Here is a 23,233-nt window from a genome sequence, read left to right as displayed (position 1 = left end):
TTGGCTACCAAACAACCAAGCAAAAGTACCAAGCCAACAACAAAAGAGACGTCTACTGGAACTCAGCCCAAGGCGGACCTTGACCCAAAATGGGTCTTTGCCTAAGGGCTGAAGCATTCTCGGCTCAAGCCAAATTGAAATTATTTTTGAATAAAAGGTGTTTTATAAACACATCGCAGACATGCATTTTATTATTATTATTATTATTATTATTATTATTATTATTTTTTTTTTTCATTTCATCTTTTTTAAGCATAGCATTCATACGTCCTTGCATCATTCGAGACCATTCCTTGTCACATTTTTTTTTTTCATCTTTAGCTTCCTTCAAAATATCGTAATCAGAGTATAATCTATCATCAAATGTGGAATTTCTTAATGTGTTAAGGCTATTTTCAATTTCTCGGCGTTGTCTTCATTTAATTCGAGTGAGTTTGCAGTTGCTTTACTTGTAGAGATTTTAACAAACTAAGAGATCGTAAACTTTTTGAATTTATAGGAGTGATGATTTGCAGTTAATTTACTATCTTGTTTGTTCTTACCACAAATAACATATATCCATTGTTTGGAGTCCATCTAATTCCAAATGGAAAAGCTCATCACCTGACTTTATAGTTTATACTCCATACCTACAAACTGAAAACATATTCCTCTCCCTTAATTATAATACATTACATTCATCCATATATATATATATATATATATATATATATATATATATATATATATATATATATATATATATATTTGTTACAAGTACAAAGAGAAACTAATCTGCAAGTTAAAAATAAATAAATCGCATGAAATTCTTTTTCTGTAATCAATAAATATGGAAACAGTTGATAATCAAACTTCAAACACCAAGAGCAGCAAGCCGTTAATCCCACTTACTTTGGTTAAACTAAAGGGAGGAGATTTTTCCGCTTAGGAAACTAATTTATCCACATAACAGATATTTTCATTATGTGGTTAAACTAATTTCTCTTTTCATTGACTTGTAAGATAGAGGCAAAGTCTTGTACATTATGTGGAGAAATCATTTTTCTAAGTGAAACGTATCACCTCCCTAAAATAAAAGAATACACAAACCGTTTAGAATGAAAGGTAGTAGTCGATCGGTTAAATTTCTATATTACCAAATGGAAACTGTTTCAAAACACAAAATTTATCATCAAAAACCATACCAGAACTTTGAATTATGTACGAACAACAACAAAATTACTCATCCTGGTTTCATACAAATGGAGTAAGGAGAGGTAGGATGGTAGACACCTCCCAACGTAGGGTTGGAAGAAGTTCCTTATGTAAGAGACCTCAAACAGAAAAGTAAAAGAAAAATGTGAATACAAATAATTGAATGGAGGTAAAAGTTTTGTAGTTACACCCAAATTTTAAATTATATACGAAACATCTAGTGTAAATGTGTAATACCTTGACGGAACTATTTGATTAGATTTCTATCAAATCCAACAATATATTAAAACAAATACCTACCTTTGATATGCAGATAGTCGTGAGTTGGATTTCTAACTCAAACATCTAACTAATCCAACTGTAACATCCTCAAAATAAGATCCCAAAAATTCCATTTTTTAATAAGTAAAAATAGTGTTCTCAAACATCAATCAAACATTTTCCAAAATCAATATATCAAATGTATTAGATCAGAGTAAATATCAAATGTGGAATCCCCATTGTGTGTGCGATGCAGTCACCTCAAGCTCTTTCCTTTGCCACTGTAGGTTCCTGAAACATAAACTGAAAAGCGTAAGCATGAAGCTAAGTAAGTTTCCCCAAAACCACCCTATACCATACATGATAAAACATATACCGGGCCCCCACCCCTATTGGCCCCCACCTGATCTCGAGTCTCACTTGACCTCGGGCCTAGCTCGACATCAAGCCCCGCTCGGAATTCAGATCTGTCAGATGCCAGGCCCCACTTGATATTGGGCCCCGCCCATTGCATACAAAATCACATAAGCATATATCATATAAACATGTATTCATATAAACATATAAGGTTACTAGCCCATGCCATAATCATAAAAATCTAACATGCTATACAGTCATCGAGCCCCGCTCGACATCAGACCTCGCCTGGTGAACATGAAATCAGATACCAATAACTATCACATAATGTACTCATCACACCTCACCTGGCATCGGGCCTGGCCCGGTAAGCATACCATCTAATAGCATACATAAGGGCCACCCAGACATCTAGCATCCTAATACATATACATGGGTCGACATTGGTGCCTTCAACCCATTAAACCAGTAATGACACTCACCTCAAATGTTGAATCTCACTATAAGAAATCTCTAGCGGTTGCTCTAACGACTCCCCAGACTATTAGTACAAAATAACACCAATCAAAATCAGTTAATTCAAACTTGGGGTAAAATAACCATTTTACCCCTGACCTAATCTGATCCATGACTAAGGCCCAAATACACAACACAAAAGGCCAAACACTAGATAGTCTTTCCAAGCCCACTTATGGCCCAATTTTCTAAATTATGCTCAAACTCTTCTAACGAAGCTTATCCCCGATCCAAACACTTCCTTTACCTACAACTCAGAATGCCTTAACAACCATAGGTCAAACTTGGTCAAAGTCAAAGTCAAAAGTCAAGGTCAACGGCTTGAGTTAACCCAACTCGCAGAGTTGTTCCTTCAACTCGCCAAGTTGCTCCTTTCAACTACAGAGTCGGGAGAAAATGAGCCAACTTGTAGAGTTTATCCATAAAATTTACGAGTTCGCCAGGAAACCACCATCTTAATACATTAAGCCCTTTTTATCGGATCTAAGGCTCCAAAATGTAGATCTGAATTGTTTCCAACATATAAATCCATAAAGTCGACATCTTGATGCCTTTGCATGCCCCAAATGGATCTAAACTCGAGATATAGCAACCTACTTCCATGGAAATGGCGTTTTCTCATGCATGGAAGGATTTCAATCCAAAACATGACCACTTTATGAATCAAGGGACCAAAAAACACTGAGAATGGCAATTCCAAGCTTCAAAACCATGAGAATTCATCATACTTCATCAATGGGACCAAAAAGGTCCATGAATCTAAACCAAGAGAGATCTAAAATAATAATCACCAAGTTCAAGAATTTATACCTCAAATGGTTGCCAAAAGTGTGTGAGATTCTGGATCTAATGCTTCCTTCCAAGCTAAACAACTTCAAGCTCTTCTAAATCCTTCACTAAGCACCAAAAAGCATACAAAAATCCACTCAAAACCACAAGATCACCAACAAGAGGCTCACAACTCGATTTAGAGTTTTTGGAGAACAAGGAGGCTGGTAATGTTGCATTAGGTGTCCAAGCCCATAAATATAGTTGGTATGTACTTGACCCGATATTAGCATGGTCCATTTGGGTTACCTTCACCATAGCAATTTGATAGGATGGATATTTGAGAAAGAGGTTATTTGCAATTTATTTATATATTATACGTATAACATATTAATTGAGAACTCATATTATTTAATTGGTATTGATCAAGAATTAGTTTAGTGATAAAAAAAGATTGATTAAAATTTATAGGGACTGATTAAGTAAATCAGTGATACTTATAGCTTGGGCTAATGATTCATGATTAGGGATGGACTAAATCTATATGAGAGTCCATAAAGATATAGTCTAAAGGGCTTTTCATATGGATCATTAGAATACTTAAAGGTTTAAGTGAATTAGGGTTTTATGTAAGAAACCCTAAGGATTTCACATTATAAAAGTAACTCCTAGCCTTCAAAAAATCGGCCAACACTTCCTAGAAGCAAAACCTAGCCGATTTTTGGTGATTACTAACCTCTCTCATAAGCCTCCATTTGCATTAGGTGTTTGTAACTTATTTGAGGTATTTCATTTGAGGTACTAAGCTCTTTAAAGATCCAGAAATACAAGTACTACAAGAGGTAATCATCTAACTAGCTTTTATGTTGTATATCTCCAATTGTATGCTAGTTAGGGTTCATGCTTTGGATAAAAATGAAAAGGCATGTATAACTTGAGAAAACTTAGATCCAAATCATTTAGGGTTGTATGTGAACCATAGGATTGTTATAGTGCTCAAAACACTTTAGGTAAGGAGGTTGGTCAAATGAGTTTAAGATCTTTAAATAGGGTGCAAAACCCTGAAAATTAGGGTTTCAAACTCAGCCACCAACACGTCGAGTTGAGGCATCCCAACTCGTCGAGTTGGTTCATTAAACTACGTGGCCAAAGTCCATGAGACACGACGAGTTGAGGCTTCCAACTCGTCAAATTCTACAAGAAAATGCAATAATTTGAGAGATAAATCCATACTAGAAACCAGGTGTCATAATTCTCCCCCACTTAATTCAGACTTCGTCCTTGAAGTCTACTGTCTCAAACAAACCGGGTTAATGTTCCCTCATCTCCTCCTCGGGCTCCCAAGTCCACTACGACCCCTTATGGTGCAACAACTACACCTTCACTAGATCCATAACCTTGTTCCTCAAGGTTTTTGTCTTCCGATCTAATATTGCCACTGGTCTCTGAACGTAATTCAGGTGGTTATCCACTTGAATATCCTATAAGGGTAAAATTGTGGAATCATCCACTAAACATTTCCGTAGCTAAGAGACATGAAACATGCTATGAATCTAGATGATCTCGGATGGAAGATCTAGACGGTACGTACCCCAGCCCACCCGAGCCAAACCTTTAAGGGACCGATATACATGGGGCCTAGTTTGCTCCACTTCTTGAATCAGATGATACCTTTCCAAGATGAAACCTTTAGGAGAACCATGTCTCCTACCTGAAACTCTTTTTTCTGATTCTGAGTTGTCCTGAGCCTACTCCGAACCTGCTGAATTAGTTTAGTAGTCTTAAGCACTACCTCGGTACTACCCATGACTCGATGACCGAACTCTCCCCAACAAATCGGAGTCATGCATTTCCTCTCGTAGAGCATCTCGAAAAGGAGGTTGATGAATGCTAGCGTGATAACTGTTGTTATACAAAAATTCCGCTAACGGAAGATATGTATCCCAACTCCAACCAAAATCTAATACGCACGCACGCATCATATTCTCAAGAGTCTGAATCGCCCGCTCACTCTGCCTATCGGTTTGTGGATGAAAATATATACTGAAATGGAGAAGAGTGCCCATCTCGTCATGAAACCGCTTTTAAAATCTGGAAGTAAAACGAACATCCTGGTCTAAAACAATGAAAACTGGCACCCCATGACATGCCACTACCTCGCATACATAAATATCGGCTAGCTTCTCAGCAGATATACTCTCCTATATCGAAATGAAATGTGTGCTCTTGTTCAACTGATCCATGGTGATCCAAATGGTATCCACTCCATGTGCAAGCCTGGGAAGCTTTGTGATAAAATTTATCGTGATGTTTTCCTATTAACACACGGGAATCTCTAACGGTTGCATCTTGACAGGAGGTTGCTGATGTTCGGCCTTAACCTTCATGCAGGTCAAGCACCGCTCCACGTACCAAGCTACGTCCCGCTTCATGAAGGGCCACCAATAATCAGGAGGAAGATCCCTATACATCTTCGTCACCCTGGGATGGATGGAGAATCTCAACTTGTGAGCCTCCTCCATCAGAACATTGCGTACACTGCCCCAGTATGGAACCCAGACCCATCGATGCAGGGTCAATAATCTACAACTATCATAATCTAAGGAAGCCACCTGACCCATGATGCGCTCACTCTTCCGATGCTCTTTCTCCATAGCTTTTACCTGAGTCTCATGAATCCACTCAAACAATGGAGTGATTACCATCATCCTTAAACATATATCCCTAATCGGAGTCATGACCTCCTTGCAGCTGATAGCATCAGCCACTACATTGGCCTTCCCTAGGTGATAAAGGATGTCACAACCATAAGCCTTCACCACATCCAACCAACGATGTTGTCTCATATTTAGGTTCAGCTGATCCATCAAATACTTCAAGCACTTGTGATCCGTGTAAATTGTACACTAGACCCAATAGAGGTAGTGCCGCCAAATCTTGAGGGCAAACACTATGGCCCCTAACTCCAAATCATGAATCGGATAGTTCGCCTAATGAGGCTTCGGCTGCCTCGAAGCGTAAGCGATGATGTGACCCCACTGCATCAAAACTGCACCCAAACCTGAGATTGATGCATCACAATAGACTACAATATCATCGACACCCTTAGGCAAGGTCAGAATCAGCACTTCACACAATCGTTGCCTAAGAAGCTCAAAAGTAGCCTGCTGCTTAGGTCTCCAACGAAATGCCACCGAATTCTTAGTCAGTCGGGTCAATGGAACATAAATCTTGCAGAAATCTTGGATGATTCTCCTATAGTAACCCGCCAGGCCAAGAAAACTCTGAATCTTAGATGGAGACCTTGGAACCTCCCACTGCATCACGACCTCAACCTTGGCCGGATCAACCAGAATACCCTTCTGATTGACAAGGTGCCCCAAGAATTGCACCTTGCGCAACCATAACTCACACTTGGAGAACTTTGCGAAAAGTCTCTCCCTTCTTAATGTCTCGAGCACCTCTCTCAAGTGCCCCTCGTGTTGCTCCTGCGTCTTGGAATAGACCAAGATAACATCAATAAAGATTTTCACAGACCGCTCCAACGTCAGTCTACACACGCGGTTCATGAGATCCGTGAACGCGACAGGAGCATTGGTGAGACCAACGGGCATCACCACAAAATCATAATGGCCATAGCGAGTCCCAAAAGTTGTCTTATGCACAATTATCCATGACCCGCATCTGATGATAACCTAATCGCAGATTGATCTTGGAGAACCAAGATGCACCCTAAAGTTGATTGAAAAGATCATCAATCATCGGGAGGGGATAACGGTTCTTCACTGTTTGGTAGTCAATACACATACGATGAGACCCATCCTTCTTCCTAACAACCAATATTAGGGCTCCCCAAGGCGAACTGCTCGGCCTGATAAATCCCTTGTTCAACAGATCCTACAGTCGTGTAGACAAGGCCTACATCTCAAGAGGATCCAATCGATATAAATACACCAATTATACTAATTAGACTTATAACACTAATCAGCTAAGGGCCCAACATCATAATATTTGGCCCACTAATTAAGCCAAAAAGTCTATTCTTCCAGAATGGACCCAAGATCAAGTCCATTTTATAATGGGCCATATGGATCAATAAGGCCCAATAAACACACCAAAAACTTAAAGCAATTCCCAAGGCCCAATTCCATCCTAATGTCCCGGGCCCAAGGCTAAGAGAAGTCCAAATGGTCCACAAGGTCCATCGAGGCCCAACTATCACAGCTGGGTGCACACCCAGCGTTTACCAGAAGTACGCTAAGCGTACTGGGCTCTTTGGTTGTACGTGTGACGTATAGGTCGGTACGCCCAATGTACAAACAGAATAAGCACATTCTCCATTAAGTTCTTAATGCGTGAAGTACTAACATTCCAAACTCAGGTTTAGGTCCTAAGGCATAAAGTTGGCAACTTTATGCCTTTGCATGCCTCATAAGCTTCGAACAACCCTTTTCCAACCTATTTAGACCTTTCCAAGGGTCTTAATTCATGCATGGAGGCAAAATAACCAACAAGTCTATGTTTTTATGACATGAACAAGCTAAGGGGCCTCAGATCTACCCTCCCTAGTCCCTGGAGTTGTTCAAACTCCCAAGAAATGATTCATGAACTAAAAAGGGGAGTACATAGAAAATCTTAGCTCTATAAATGACAATGATAACCAAGGAGAAAGCTTTTCACCTCCACAAGCTTCCTAAGCTGCTCTAAATGCAAGATCCAGAAGCCTTTCCCTCGTTTAAGCTTGCTTCCACTTTTGCCCTTTAGCTAACACACCAGGAATATGATATTTGAGGCACTCACAAGCTCTAGGAACACACACTTATGATTTTAGGGTTTTAGAGACGATTGAGAGTGATGGAGGATGGATAGGTTTACATGTGACTTAAGGGTGCTTAAATAGGTCACAAGTCCAATAATTAAGGTTTAGCCGTCAGCCACGTACCCCCCGCGTACCTTCATGTACGTCCCGCGTACTTGATGCTCTTTCACGATCCTTCCCCACAGTACACTAAGCATACACTGAAGTACGCCCAACATACAAAAAGGGACCATTTTTCAATATAATTTAATTTAAAGGAAGGAATGGTGATAACATGGATTCGAGTGTTACATGCCTTTTATGTCTACAACACACAAACGTTTCCAAGCGCATACCGTTTGTTTTTTTAAGATACCACATACCTAAAAAGGTTTGTGTATCCTCTTTGTAGAGCAGACATGGTTCAACCACTTTTGACCTATTTATACCTCTTCTAAGCTAGAAAAACACACATAGCTAAAGGGGAAAACATGCTTAATTCTTCACATTTTAAATCCAAAAAGTGCGAGAACTTATTTGGTTATGTTTCACATTAAATTCCTAGTATTATAGACGTAATATTCTAAATATTTTTCATATTAGATCCATTTTTTACAATCATTATTCCTTTCCATGTTATAAACTCAGAAAAAAAAAATTTACAAATGTTTTTATATAAAGTTTTGTAAGATTTAATCTTTTTTTTATAATTTTTTATGAAACTTTTTTATAAAGAAACATTAACATTGCAGGGCCGATTATGAAAAATGAAATATTCTTAAAGGCTCAGGACGAACAAGAAAAAAATGGCCCTTGTCTTTATTATAATTTTGTATTGTTAAATAAAAATATATAATAAAAAAAATTAGGCCATGTGCAGCTGTCCACTTTGCCCTCCCTCTAAGCCCCCATGTAACATTGCATATTTCGCGCTTTATAATTTTATAAGGAAGAACAAATGAGTCATTTACTCAATACGATTAACTCAATTTTTCGTTTCAAAGTTACCATGTGTGTGTCGACGATGATGAAGAAGAGGTTGAATAACATGGTACTACAGTGGACCTTGAATATCTGACTCATGTACATGATGAAATTGTTGAACAATTAATATAAAGTATGGAATGAATGTTTTAAAAAAATTGTTAGTATTATTGTATAAAATTTATTCCCATGTTGTAAAACTAGAATTATTTAAATTTTAGTGTTTAAAAGACCATTCTATCTAAATTTCAATTTATTTTAGCAGTCTGCAAAATTTAAAAAATAAATAATCTTCTTCTTGTAGACTGCAAACGTTTGATACATCTCTTTTTCTGTAGATGTGGTCGACAACATGCATAATATTTATCTCTTAAAAAACAAGCAACACTTTAATAATCTTAGTGCTTAACAAGAAACACACATGCATAAACAAAGATAGATATTGAGATTTAATTGGTATATAACGTGTTTAAACGATTTTTTCAATACAACAAGTTTAAACGATTTTTTGGCGATCAATCAATTGGATTTTTTTCCATGCGTTTTTTTTACTCATCATAATCATTTTTTGCTTGGAACGTTCTATAAATCGACTCTTAATCTATACCTGAAATTCATATATATCCCATATAGGACTTGAACCTTCAATCTTACATAGAACTAGAGCATCTCACCTTACCGCTATTAGTTGGTGACTAAAAAACTCATTATATACGTAGCGTTTTTTCTCCATTAACATAGCGTTTTGGACACTTTAAATGCCATAAAATCATTGTTCATGATGTACGACTTGATAGACAAAATAAAATATTCTTTATAGTATAAATAAAATAAAAGATAATTGTCATCCAAATAAATATTATCTAATTCTAATGAGATGGAAAGTAATTGCAATGAAATTATATTTACTCTCCAGGTAAAATAAATAAAGTTTAATGTAAGAAGAATATCCTATTAATACTACCTCTATTCAATATTTATCGTCAATTTTTTGATTTTTTTAATTTTTTACTTTTCAACTTTAATTTTAAATAATTTTGTTTTTAATATATAATACTTGATGCAAAATATATGAATTGATTGTGTTTTAAATGTCTTTTATTGTTATAAGTTTCATCAAATACTTTATAACACATATAAAAAAATTTAGATCAAAATTGATAAATAAAAACCTCAAAAATCAAAAATATACAATAAACATGAACGGAGGAACTATCCTTCGGTAACAAAAGAATATTATGTATCACAATAAAAATCACTAATTCAAACAATACTTATTACTTTACAAACTATTAATTGCAACCGAAATATAAATAACAAAGTTACGTCTACATAGACTTCAAATTCTCTTTTGGTACTAAGCAAGAAGTAGAAACAAAGAGTTTGAAGCATTTTTTTTCGTGAATATCAAAGATGCGATTACAAGGAAATAAATATATAGCTAGGTCTTAAACTTAATCATAAACAATATAATGGAGTAATATATAATATAATTATATGGAAATAATGTGATAAACGCTACTACTTCTACTCTAATAAATAAAAATTATTTCTGCCACTTGTCATCCTTGTATTACGTCGCATATCATTTTGTGGTAATTTTAGATTAAATTATATCAACATATCATTTTCTGGTTTTTTTCGTTTTACTAAATTTTATATAAAATTTATCTTTAAATGTAATAAATATAATAATAAATATATATCCAATTCATTAATGTAATTTTCCTTATGGTTTATAAAATTTTAAATTGAATCCAATTATTTTAGTTGTTTGTTTGTTTAGATTATTTTTTAAATTTAAAAGATACATAAACACTTCAATTTTAATAGCTAAATTTTTTTTTTCATGTAAATCAAAATTTTCTAAATTTTTAGATCATCATATTTGTTTTATTTGTATTCAATGAACCTCACAACTAGTTTGAAAACATATAAGAAATGGTGGCCTATGCATCATGGAAAAAAAAAAAGGAAACATGAGAATCGTCCCATTAAATAAAAGTATGTTGGTATCAAATCAAACGATATAATATTTATAGCGTTTTTATGAGATATATTCTTTAGTAAAAAAGTATTATTTATTAAAAAGATTTCCTAAATAAATGCACCCGTGCATAGTATATATTAATAGTAAAACATCCTCCATATACCTTCATCTTCAAGAAAAACCATCTTCCATTTGAAAGAGTTTGTTTCTAAGAAACCTGAGTTTGCTATTAAAAAAACAGAGGAAGTCTTTTGTCATCATAAAAAAAAAAAAAAACCAAGATTGTCGGTACATGAGATTTGCAATATTTCACACTTTTCTTTTTATATTTTTTATTAATTTTTTTAATTGTTAATCGTTGAATATTCAAACTCAATTAATGGTACTCTTTGCTAACTATTTTATCTAATGTGAAAGGTTATTTCATAAATGGAGAACGAGAACCACAACCGAGGGGAGATAAAAAACCAAAGATACCTATTGGCTATGGCGGTCTTAACAATATTTGGCGCGTTTTCCAATCTAGCTATAAATCCTCCAGGAGGATTTGATGAAGTTGCTTATAAACTTGGAAGGGAAATTTCATTTAAAGTTTTTCAGGTCTTCAACATTATCGCAATGTTCACATCCCTGGGAACCATCATCATGGTTGACTATAAGACAAAAGTCGCACATATAATGACAAGGGTGTCATTCTTTTCACTAATAGGGGCTATAGTAACCGGCTACTGGATCACACACCCATATAATCCATGGTACAGATGGTTTTGGTTGGTGGTTGGGGTTGTAGTTATAATAGTTGTGTTTCTATGGGACATCATAGGAATAAAATGGTGGATTACCAAATATAACGGAGTCACACCTACCTAGGAGACTCCACCAACCATGGTTTGATATTTTTCACATGTAACTAATGAGTATTTTGTCCATTTCAAATCATTTAATAAATCTTAATATATAAATAGGAACAAGACCTAATAGGGTAATATATTTCTCGTTTTGTACACCTTTAATTATTAATGTTAGTGTTTTCAAAATAATTTATCGTTATTTTTGTATACATTCAGTCCTTACGACAAGTTTCTTTAGGTTTTGCTCACATGACATCTTACGTGGGACCATCTTGGATGAGGTGTTCTTAAATGTGGCTCATCTGGGAACTGGAATCATGTGTTTCTTGTTTTTGTTTTTGGTAATAGCATTGTACTTTTGATATTAATAGCTATTATAGCATAATACCAACTGTATTTCATACCAATACAAACTTTATTTAATATCAATATCAACTACATTACATTAGGTGAAGAAAATACATTATTCATAATGATTTCAATTGTTAGAAATAATATCCACATTCATAACAGTTGGTAATATTACTAATAATATTATATGCCTTTTGGGTTAGACGTAATGACAAATTTAAGAACTTATAGACATGAGATTTTATTAGGGATCCAGTTTGTTACTTTATTAGTGATTAATAAATTAATACATGTTTGTGACACGTCTCCTTCGTCTTCGCGACAGGACCCTAATCGTTTTAGGGTTTTAGTATTTTGCGATTCAAGGTGTTATTTTGTCCTAGTAGGGCAAATTAGAGTTAGGAGAAAAAAATCATAAAGAATCTCATTGTCTACTATGCAGGTAGATGAAACTGAAGTCGAAGACATATTCGTCGTGGAAAAAACTAGGGTACCAACATTATTTGATCGATACGTGAATTAGGTTACTGATATAATTGAGAGACACGCCACATATGAGAACAACTTAGTAATGATTGTCCCACATAGGATTCCATACGAGAAAAACTTAAACTAAACCGGTCATAAGAACTGAATGTGTACAAAACACCAAATAATTATTCTGCAACAAAAAAACATGAAGGACTAAATGCACCGGTACAAAACCGGTGTATGGAGCGGTTTTTGAAATTTGGGTGGTGTCTGTAACACCCCAAAAGTTTCAAGCTTTTCAATCTTTAAAACTCTATGGTTTAAACAAATTCATTACAGGTATTAAACCATATTTAACAAAAATTGGTCCCACAAAACATTTATGATTAAACATTGGGTCTCACCATCAAGCATCATACAAACCATGTCAAACAAATAAAAATTATATCAATATCATTTAAAAGGGAACTTTACAAGTTCCACTCCATTCTCTATCTCTTAACTTCTATCTTACATCAATCATATTTTCTCCTTCATTGCAACCTGGGATATATAACATTAAAAAGAGATACATAAGACAAAATTGTCAAGTGATTTATGTGGGTTTATGACCCAAAAAGTTTATCACATTTTCATTAAAACATTTCATCTTTGAATAACATATTTCAAATAGACATTTTCCATATTTCGTTCCATATCATAGCATTTCATTAGTTATAACATAATTCAAAAGACATTTTTTTTCACATTCTGTGACAACTTCGAAAAATGTCATCAACCGACGTTAGAATCTAACGCTACCAATGACACTTACTGAAAAACCCTGTAATTATTCAACAGATAAATAAAAACATTTTGATATTTGTCCTTAATTACGTCAACAATAAGGCTTAAAAGTTTAGTGCGCGAAAAACCATGTCATTTTATGAACATATTAATATTTTCAGAAAGTACGCATTACTGTTGTTGATGTCAAATGTAGTTGTGAGATGTCGAGTCAGTTGTAACGCTCGCGTTTCGGGGCTATGAATTATTAGATGATGTAATAGTCTAGGAAAACTATTGTAACTCTTTTTGAAGTAATAAAAATGAATTATTTGTGTATTATGTGAATTATATGCATTTATGTGCTTATTACTTATTTATAAAAATATAATAAATAAAGGATAAAAATAAGTCTCAAAATTAAAGTGTGAGATAAACCTGATATCTTTACATAAAGTTGTAGTGGTCGAAACAAGGATTCCGAGGATATAAAGAACGCCAAATCCGAGTTATAACGAAGAAGTTATGACGCGTCGAAGTTTTGCAACGGAACCGACACGGCACCGGGAAGCGCAAATAATGAATTTATGAAAAAAAAAACTTCTTGGCCTTAGTAATCTAAATGAAAGTCGTAGAATACATTAAACCGAGAGCATCCATAAAAAGAACGCCCAAATCTGACTTTGTATGAGGAAGTTATGATTTTTTAAAGTTTCAGCTTACCAGTGTACAGCCCGAAGTTTGAATATTAGATCGAGTGGTTTTTTATCCGACACAACCTAAACGAGAATCGAAGATCTCGTTAGTATTAGCGTAACGATAAAAAGACATACGAAAAAGGACGTCGGATGAAGAAGTTATGGACTTTTAACGGACCAACCTTGTCCCGGCCTGTTAAAAATATAACTCTTAAAATAAAGTCAAAATTAGCCAACGAATTATAAACGAAAGTTGTAGAGTACGTTCCCACCTACGCATGGATATAAAGAACGTCGAAAGCGAAGCTTGTATGCGAAAGTTACGAATTTAAGAGATAATATCTATGTAAAGAATCGATTCTTTTAGAAATTTAAGCGATATCTAAAGAATCGATTCTGGAGTGGAGTTTGATCATAGTTAAGCGAAATGGTAACTTAAATAGTACAATGTAAAGAGATAATATCTATGTAAGTTTGTAATATTTGCAAGAAATTTAAGTTGAATGTTTATTCTTTTAGAAATAGTAAAAGTGTAAAAATACAATGTGTTTGCTAAAACTTTTGCGTTCCACGAATGAAAAACAAAGAGCACGCAGGTTGCAATTCGTATCTTAAGTAATTCAAACAGAAAATGTTTGTCTTTGATCTAAAAAATATTAAAAATGATGGTTACAAAAGAAAATATTGTCTTTCAACTAAAGGCAAAAATATCAATCTCATGATAGATTAATACCTTTGGCCATATAACACCATGACTACGATGTCTAAAAATGAAAGTATTGATTTCATTTCAACCTCATTCTCAATTTTCTTCTATAATTACCCCTCATCTGGTCCAAAAGACTCGAAATACACATACAACTGTCCAAAGGATACACTTAGCGAATTAGTAACATCATCAAGTAAAGGTTTCACAACCAACAACAATCAAGTAAATTTATCATGATTAAGCAAAGAGCCAAAGACATAAGATATGTAATTAAATTAGTACCTACTAAATATTTTGGCTATTAGAACGTATATGTGTGTAGATCTAGCAATGGAGATAAAGGTAATTTTACATTCCAATGAGTTATTGGTTACCTACGTTTGAAATTATTGAGCCTATATATCAATGACTTCACCAACAAGCATCGTAACTTTATATAGTGGAGCAATAATCGGGTAAAAAGTATCAGAAATCAAAGATGCCAAAGTAATCTTATTATAATAAATGGAAAATGAAAATTAATTGTTACAAAATGGAGCAACTGTACAACAACATATCATTCTTTCTTTATAATCTTGCCATCATAAATTTGGTTGCTTTGGTCATATTATATGTAGTTATCAGATAGAATAATCTTAACCAATAATGATTTATATGAACACTTACTAACTAAATTCCATGTACTCTCTTTTAGACGATATATAACAAATGAATTATATGAAATGCAATGAGAAAACCTTGGGTTCCAATAAGGTCTTACCTTTGTATAACAGTATAATAGACAAAACAAATCCTTAATCGAACTACCATAGGCACACATAGGGGTTAAACATATTGAATTTGTTGACTTCCTCCCATATGTCTGAATTCTGAAATCTTTGCATACAATGGAAAATAAAAAATGAGAGTCACAAAAATTCTAATTTAAAATTTTCAAGCATATAATAGATTATAAAAAAAAAAAAATTAAACCTCATGACTATCACAAAATTTTGAAGTCCTTGGTCAGATCGCTAGAAAAACATAAATATATAGCCGCTCACCTTTTCAACAACGTGAATGGCTTATCTATAAGATGGATGACTTCTTTAAGGTTTTGAAGTTCGCTGCTTGCTATAAAAGATGGAGGAGAGTTTTTGTTGAAAATAAATGCAATTGCGGAAATCCAAATAGATTATCAAATTTTAAGACCAAGCGGAAGGTTGGAGAAGCTACCCTAATTTCAACAAAGAATCGGTTGAAATGAACATACCATGAACTTAGACATGATTTGAAATTTTGAATGTGTACTTCTTCCTGGAAAAAGAGAAACACCAACTCAATAATGGAAAAAATAGGAAAAAGAAATTAGTTAAAAATCTCACTTGGATAGCCCCTTCAACCTAAACAATATCATCTACAAAACAAAGGCATGTATGACAAAAATCGATATTGACATTTTCACAAGCACTTGGGGTACATTCAGTGGGGGTAGAGGAGAAATGGAGAATGCCACAAAGTCTACCATGTTTCCATACAAAATTATCATTTATTATGAGAAAGTCATGAAAATGTCTCTTGATAAGAAATTAGGTTAATTCAGAGTTCGGCCTTAACTTTTCCCCAATAATGCAAACAAGGAAACAGAAAAATAAGAATTGAATACGATGGAATAAGAACCTGAATAAGAAGAATTCGTGAATAAAAAATTGGCAACGCGAAATCAATAAATGATAAGTGTTGATATCAATAGTTGAAACCCAAGGTGCCAAAAAACCAAACCACCGCCACTACCCACGGCCTAAACTACCAACCATATGGACGCCTTTCATGACATTAGTTGTCTTACGGAAGATTATACAAATATAGAGAGAGATAAAGAGAAAACATAAAGTATATGAGCATCAATATGAAGCTATTTAATTTCAGTCGGTGTATAGAGAAAAACGCATCGCAGAGGATTGGGCGACTCAACCAACAATCATTGAAAATGGGCAACTAGCAAGGCCATCAGCAGAAAGTTGCAAGGCTAGGAGAAAAATCCACAATGAAGTCTATTGAATCACACTGGGTGAAGGTTATCTGTCAAGCAATTTGTTTCAAAGATTGGAGAAGAAGGAAACAACTCGTATTGGTTTAAAGGGAGGCAAGCTGACGTGGCTTCAAAACTCAAACACTTACACCAGTAAGCAACAAAAACCTATATAAGTAAAAGAATAGGCGGCATGAGCAAATCCATTGAAGGATCATGTGTAAGCATGAAGCAGGCAGCCAAGCAAGTAATAAAAGATGATGGAGGCCATGACGGAAGAAGATTGGAAAGGGGTGTACGCTTCAACGGGAAGCTGCTTACCACTATACGTTAACACCCTGTTCCCGAGTTGTAGCAGAGAAAAGAAGAGAAGAGAAAAGAAAGTAAGGAGAGAAAAGAAGAGAAGAGAAAGGAAAAGAAATTTGTGTTTTGTGTTCCCGAATTGGAGAGAAATGGAAGGAAAGTTAAACATTTTGTTCTTTCTCTCCAAATCCTTCCAAATCGGAAGGAAAGTTAGGAGGGAAAGTGATCTCTCCATTTCCTTCCACTTCCCTCCTTTAATGAAACTCGGGAACACCAATTTCTCTTACTTTCCTCCCACTTCCACCCATTTCCTTTCTTTTCTCTCTTTAAATTGAACTCGGGAACGGGGTGTAAAAGTGCCCGCCCATAACCTTTTTTACTGGAGGAGTGAAGTAGCTCATTGACGTGTAGTCAAAAAAATTTCTTTAACATATACGTAATGATATATATATATATATATATATATATATATATATATATATATAGTCAAGATCAAATAAGAAGGAAATTTTTGGTAGGAAGGTAAGAAGTTTTTTTCCTACATATTTTTTTCGCGAACAAACAAAATGAATCATTAGATGATTCATTTGTAAGATGATTCATAAGAAAAAATTTCAAAAAAACATCTTGATGATTTATTTATACAATGATTTTGTTTTTATTTACTATAATTGTCATAAAAGTGAATTTTTTCTTAATTTACTTAAAAATGAATCATAAATATGTTTTTTTGGGAATTTTTTCTTGTAAATCATCTTACAGAAGAATCATCTAGTGATTTATTTATTTTGTTCGTCAAAAAAATATGTAGAAAAAAAACTTCTTACCTTCCTACCAAAAATTTTTTTCTTACCGGATCTATATCCTATATATATATATATATATATATATATATATATATATATATATATATATATATATATATATATATATATATATATATATATATATATATATATATATATATATATATATACTAGCAGCGTACCCGCGCAAAGCGGCGGGGTGTGTAAATTCTTTCGGTGATATGTTTCCTCTACAAAAATGTTATGTTACAAAAGAAAGTACATGTCGAAAACAAAATAATCAAACTATAGTGTTATTTGGGAAATGAAGTTATTTTCTGTTCCTAGACGGTGAGCTTTATAGCAGATGAGGGAACAAAGAGGTATATGCGATTGGAGGGATATTTGAATCAACATGCTAAATTTATGGATATCTAAAAGGGTTCAAAATTTGAATGAATCCGGGATTTGAGGGAACAATATCAAATTGCTGAGAAATATAAGGAGATTTGATGATAAATATTTGAATTCAAAATGTGGTTAAGATTTAATATTATTTTATTAATGTTTATTTGTACTATCAGTTTCATTATTTGGACGTCTTAAAAAAATATTATTATTATAATCAATCTATTTTTAGAAATAGTTAGATTTCTTTTATAAGATAGTATATATATATATATATATATATATATATATATATATATATATATATATATATATATATATATATATATATATATATATATATATATATATATATATATATATATATATACCCAAAGAAGTTTTTACACATTGTTAATTATACACAGAAGTTTAATATGTAGAGAAAGACATAATGATTCTAAATACTTATAAATATATTATTAAGAGACTTAAAAACATTTGAGAAAAAAACTTTATTTTAGCCATATAATATTCTAAAAGCAAGCTTGTTACTCCGATAGAACGAAACATATTCATATTTTATACCAAATCCAGTTCGTGTTTCCGTGTAATTTAGATCTGATTCAAAATACATTCAAATGCAATTCACATCAAGACTCCGATCTGCGCGAGCTACAAAGTTCATTTAACGATCAAGGCTTTGTAAGCGATCTCCTCTACATCTTCATTTGTATCGTTATTATTCAATCGATCGTATATGTTCGTCTTTTATGAAATCTGATACAATACGCAGTTTTACTCAATTCAAGAATAATGTCGAGCTAATCTCGAATCCTTTCTGGGTGATCTGAATCTTAATCAATGTGTTTACAGATCAAACAGAGCTCATAACTGAAAAACAATAAAATGGGGCGAAAAACGCCCTTAAAACCGATTCATCAATCATCAATTTGTTAAGATCTTTGAATCAGTGGATCCTGTAACTCGTAGTTGTTTTTGCAGAAACCTAATGCTTTCGAATTGGTAAACAGGGAACATTCTTGGAGTCTGCTGAAGCTTCAACACCGACTATTTTCTGAGTAACTCTTAATCTCAGATTTCAATCCATTTGATCGAACATGGATCATGGGTTTCTTCACTATCCATGTCCAAAACAAACCACAAGATTGATTTGGGTATTCGGAATCTCATTGGTTGTTGTATTGACTCTTCAATATTCCGAACTTCCAATATTCAACAGCATATCACTTCTACTTTCTAGTGCTAAGGCCTCCTTTGTTCGAGAAAGTTATTTCTCAAATGCAAACAACACAAGTTTCATGCAACAAGACTTAAAAGATTCGTATTCAGGTGTTAACGGATCTTCCCCCAAAAATTCCACAGAGGAAAGAGAAAAAACTGCCCAAAATGGAGATCTGAAAAAGCCCAAAATGGAGACTTTACCAGTAATGTCAATTTCCCAGATGAATGAAGAGCTAAAGAAAAGTCGTTCTTCCCTTTATTCAGTCGTATGTATATGACTTCATATGCTGATTTGGTTAGTCAAGTTGAACATACATGAAAATGTTGTGTTTTACATTCACATTCTTGATTATCTTTTGTATTTTTTTCATTATAGACATCTCAAGTTTCATCATTGGTTGATCAACAACTACTTGAAGCAAAATCACAAATTGAAAATGCCGCCTTCACTAGCAATGATTCGGGACTTTACGCCCCTATTTATCGGAATATTTCCATGTTTAAAAGGTATCTTTATAACATCTAGTTATATACCTTCTCTTTCTAATAATTTAAGGACTTTTTCTTTTTGACTTAATGGGCTTAATGAGTTAAAAACCTTACCTAGACAACTATACATGGCTCTTTCTTTTTTATTTAATCTGAAGTAATAGACTTAATGTGTTAAGACACTAAGAGTGTGTTTGGTTGCAGAAAATTTTCTAGTTTTCCATTAAAATTTGCAAATGAAAATGAAAGTTTTGAAAACGCGTTTGGTTGATTCAGTTTTCAAGATATTTCGAAGAAAATGAAAATTTTTTGTTTTCCAAATTGTATGTAAACTAGAAAAGTGAATTTCACAGTTTTCCAGAGTTCTCTAAATTTGTAAGAAGGAAAATGAAAACTCCACCATTTCCAATCAAACGTGTTTTCTAAAATTTTCATTTCAAACTGAAATTGAAAACTCAACTCTATTTTCTGAAAACATTTCCTAGAAAAACGAAAACAATTTTCTACAACCAAACATACCCTAACCCTTTACCTATTTTTCATTCTTCGTTTTTCCATTTTCGCTAAAATTGCCGAATAACGTGAAATTTGTTTTTTTCGAATGTAAGGGTAGAATGCTCATTTAATCTCATTCAGACGGTTTATTCAGTCCAAAAAAGAAAGAAAGAAAGAAAAGAAACAGGCCTTATGTATACAACACTTTATCATAAACATACATCATTAATTACCCATTCACCCATTTTACGTATACATGACATAATGAGAAAAAAAGAAACAACTCATTAGTGAGACTATTTATAAAAAAAGATCTTATTGCAGGAGTTATGAAATAATGAACCGAATGCTCAAAGTGTACATCTACAAAGATGGAGAAAAGCCGATTTTCCATGATTGGATACTTGAGGGAATATATTCATCTGAGGGTTGGTTTTTGAAACTGATGGAAGAAAATAAACAATTTGTAACAGAAGACCCGAATGAAGCTCATTTATTCTACATACCCTTTAGTTCCCGATTGCTTGAGTTAACACTTTATGTTCCTCATTCACACAGTCGTGAGAATCTGATTCAGTTCATGAAGAACCACACTGAAATGCTTATAAGTAAATATCCATTTTGGAATAGAAGGAATGGATCAGATCATTTTCTGACTGGTTGCCATGATTGGGTATACTCTTCTTACTATATCTAGTTTCTTTTTATAGAAAGGTTCACTGTTTTTACTTAATTTCTGCCAAAGGTTTATTCTTTTGCAACCCCTGGAGAACTCCCACATTATGGCTGCATTGCCAGGGTTATTTTAGTCATTTGAACTGGCGGTCAAGCCGGTAGAAAATTGAAATGATTTCTATCTTTTTGTTGCCTTGTTACCCTTTTTGTAAAATTTCCAATCCTAGCTAAAACTACATGCTTGGTGGTTGCCAGGACCAGGGGTATTTTAGTCATTTTAACTAATGATTTCGTATTTCCACAGGCCCCAGCGGAAACAAGGGGACGTTTACTCAACACTATAAGAGCCCTTTGCAATGCCGACATTCGAACAGGTTTCAAAATAGGCAAAGACGTTTCACTTCCAACAACATACGTAAGATCCTCAAAAAATCCTCTGAAAGACATAGGAGGCAACCCTCCAACACAACGACCAATTCTAGCCTTTTTTGCGGGTCATATGCACGGATATGTCCGACCCGTTTTATTAAATCATTGGGGAAACGATACAGACATGAGAATATTCGCCCGAATGCCTCATGTTAAAGGCAACAAAAACTACATCGACCACATGAAAAGTAGCAAATACTGTATTTGTGCTCGAGGATTTGCGGTTCATAGCCCGAGAGTTGTGGAGTCGTTAATTTACGATTGTGTCCCTGTGATTATATCGGATAATTACGTGCCTCCGTTTTTTGAGGTTTTGAATTGGGAATCGTTTGCGGTTTTTGTGTTGGAGAAGGATATTGTGAATTTGAAGAAGGTGTTGCTTTCGATTTCTGAAGAGAAGTATGTTGAGATGTATGAGAGAGTGAAGAAGGTTAAGGAGCAGTTTTTTTGGCATTCGGAGCCTGTTAAGTATGATTTGTTTCATATGATTCTTCATTCTGTGTGGTATAATAGAGTTTTAAGAATGTAAGGGATATGAGAGCTAGTAATATGTTGGATTTGTGATAATATTGCAAGTTCTGGTTTGTTGTATGATTATAAGAAAGTTGATAACAAAATGGTTATACTTTTTACCGTTTTAAGAAAATTATTTTGGAAGAAAGATTCTTCGAAACAGTTTGAGAAATTTTAACTTGTTAAATCAAGCCCTTATGCACTCGAGTTGAACGATTTGAAATGATGTGGCAAGTTGTATACATTTTAATTTTATAATAATAATAATAATAATTGTTATATATGACCTACACCATTCACCCAATTCGTTAGGGCCTATTTAGTAAAACTACCTGTAAAATGTAGTTTTTATTTGATATATAAGTGTTTGATAAAAATAGTAGAAACTTTTTGAAATATGTAATTACATGAAGTAGTTTTTAAATCTGAAAAACTACAAATTGAATGAGGTGATGCCATTTAAAATGGTAAATGAAGTGTTAGGGTCAACTTTCCAAAGTACAATCCCCTTTTTACTTGAAAAGCCGCAAATTGGATGACATGCAGGAAAACATGCTCATGTTTTTCCCATGGTAAATAAAATGCAACTTGTTTTTAGTCTTTCTCATCATAGTACTAGGTTTTCATTATTTTGATCAATTTGATCTCTTATCAACTCCATTACCCTTGTAATATGATTTGGGAAGTGAATTTTAACATTAAAAAGAGTTATAAAAGTTATTATTCTTAAGATGGGTATATACGGGGCTATCTTAGGTCTAATTGCCTAATTAACTTTGGCTTTAAGTGACAATTAAGCACTCAAACACTTATGTTAGTGATAGAGAAGATCTACGCTTTTTGATGTTAGTTCATTACCTAATAACAAATATCCTTTAATATATATGATTTATCCTATGAATCTTTTGAATATTTTTATAATATTTCATACATGTCCTATAATACTATACGTAAAATGTGTTGCACTCATGGATATACTAAAATGAGTTTCCAGTGGGTGGAAATTACTTACTTCTTTGGTTTTGAAATCATGATTATGTGCATCTATAATAGGATGGGTTGGAGGCTTATGTGATATGCAGTCACTATGAGTTGGGTTTATGGACTCGATCATATTTCATATTTGACTTGTGAGTGGCGTAAACAATATTCTAGACAACCATCACTTTGGGAGGGGCCTTGGAAACT

At 33.8% G+C, this 23,233-nt stretch overlaps 1 protein-coding gene across 2 annotated transcripts; it reads left to right on the top strand.

The window, feature by feature from the left end:
• Positions 1-18,727: 18,727 nt before the first annotated feature.
• Positions 18,728-22,149, top strand: LOC145032942 (putative glycosyltransferase At5g03795). 2 transcript variants are annotated; one of them, XM_078981910.1, is made up of 5 exons: positions 18,728-18,904; positions 19,234-19,710; positions 19,821-19,951; positions 20,753-21,101; positions 21,408-22,149. In XM_078981910.1, exons 2-5 carry the CDS (start codon positions 19,321-19,323, stop codon positions 22,059-22,061), a joined length of 1,524 nt encoding a protein of 507 aa, XP_078838036.1. In that variant the 5' UTR covers positions 18,728-18,904; positions 19,234-19,320; the 3' UTR covers positions 22,062-22,149. The 2 variants fall into 2 exon arrangements, with proteins under 2 accessions (XP_078838036.1, XP_078838041.1); XM_078981915.1 differs by lacking the exon at positions 18,728-18,904 and having other exon boundaries at positions 19,567-19,739.
• The last annotated feature ends 1,084 nt before the right edge of the window (positions 22,150-23,233 follow it).

Source organism: Lactuca saligna, chromosome 1, assembly GCF_052625555.1.
Source record: "Lactuca saligna cultivar CGN05327 chromosome 1, ASM5262555v1, whole genome shotgun sequence".
Classification (NCBI taxonomy): Eukaryota; Viridiplantae; Streptophyta; class Magnoliopsida; order Asterales; family Asteraceae; genus Lactuca; species Lactuca saligna.
Note: the sequence above shows the minus strand (reverse complement) of the source record. Positions and strands in the feature narration are given on the sequence as shown.

Bases quoted from the DNA above. Each gene is read 5' to 3' on its own strand.
- LOC145032942 (XM_078981910.1), top strand. From the start codon at position 19,321: ATGGATCATGGGTTTCTTCACTATCCATGTCCAAAACAAACCACAAGA. The intron at 19,952-20,752 runs GTATCTTTATAA...ATCTTATTGCAG, and splicing joins AATATTTCCATGTTTAAAAG to GAGTTATGAAATAATGAACC. The intron at 21,102-21,407 runs GTATACTCTTCT...GTATTTCCACAG, and splicing joins TGACTGGTTGCCATGATTGG to GCCCCAGCGGAAACAAGGGG.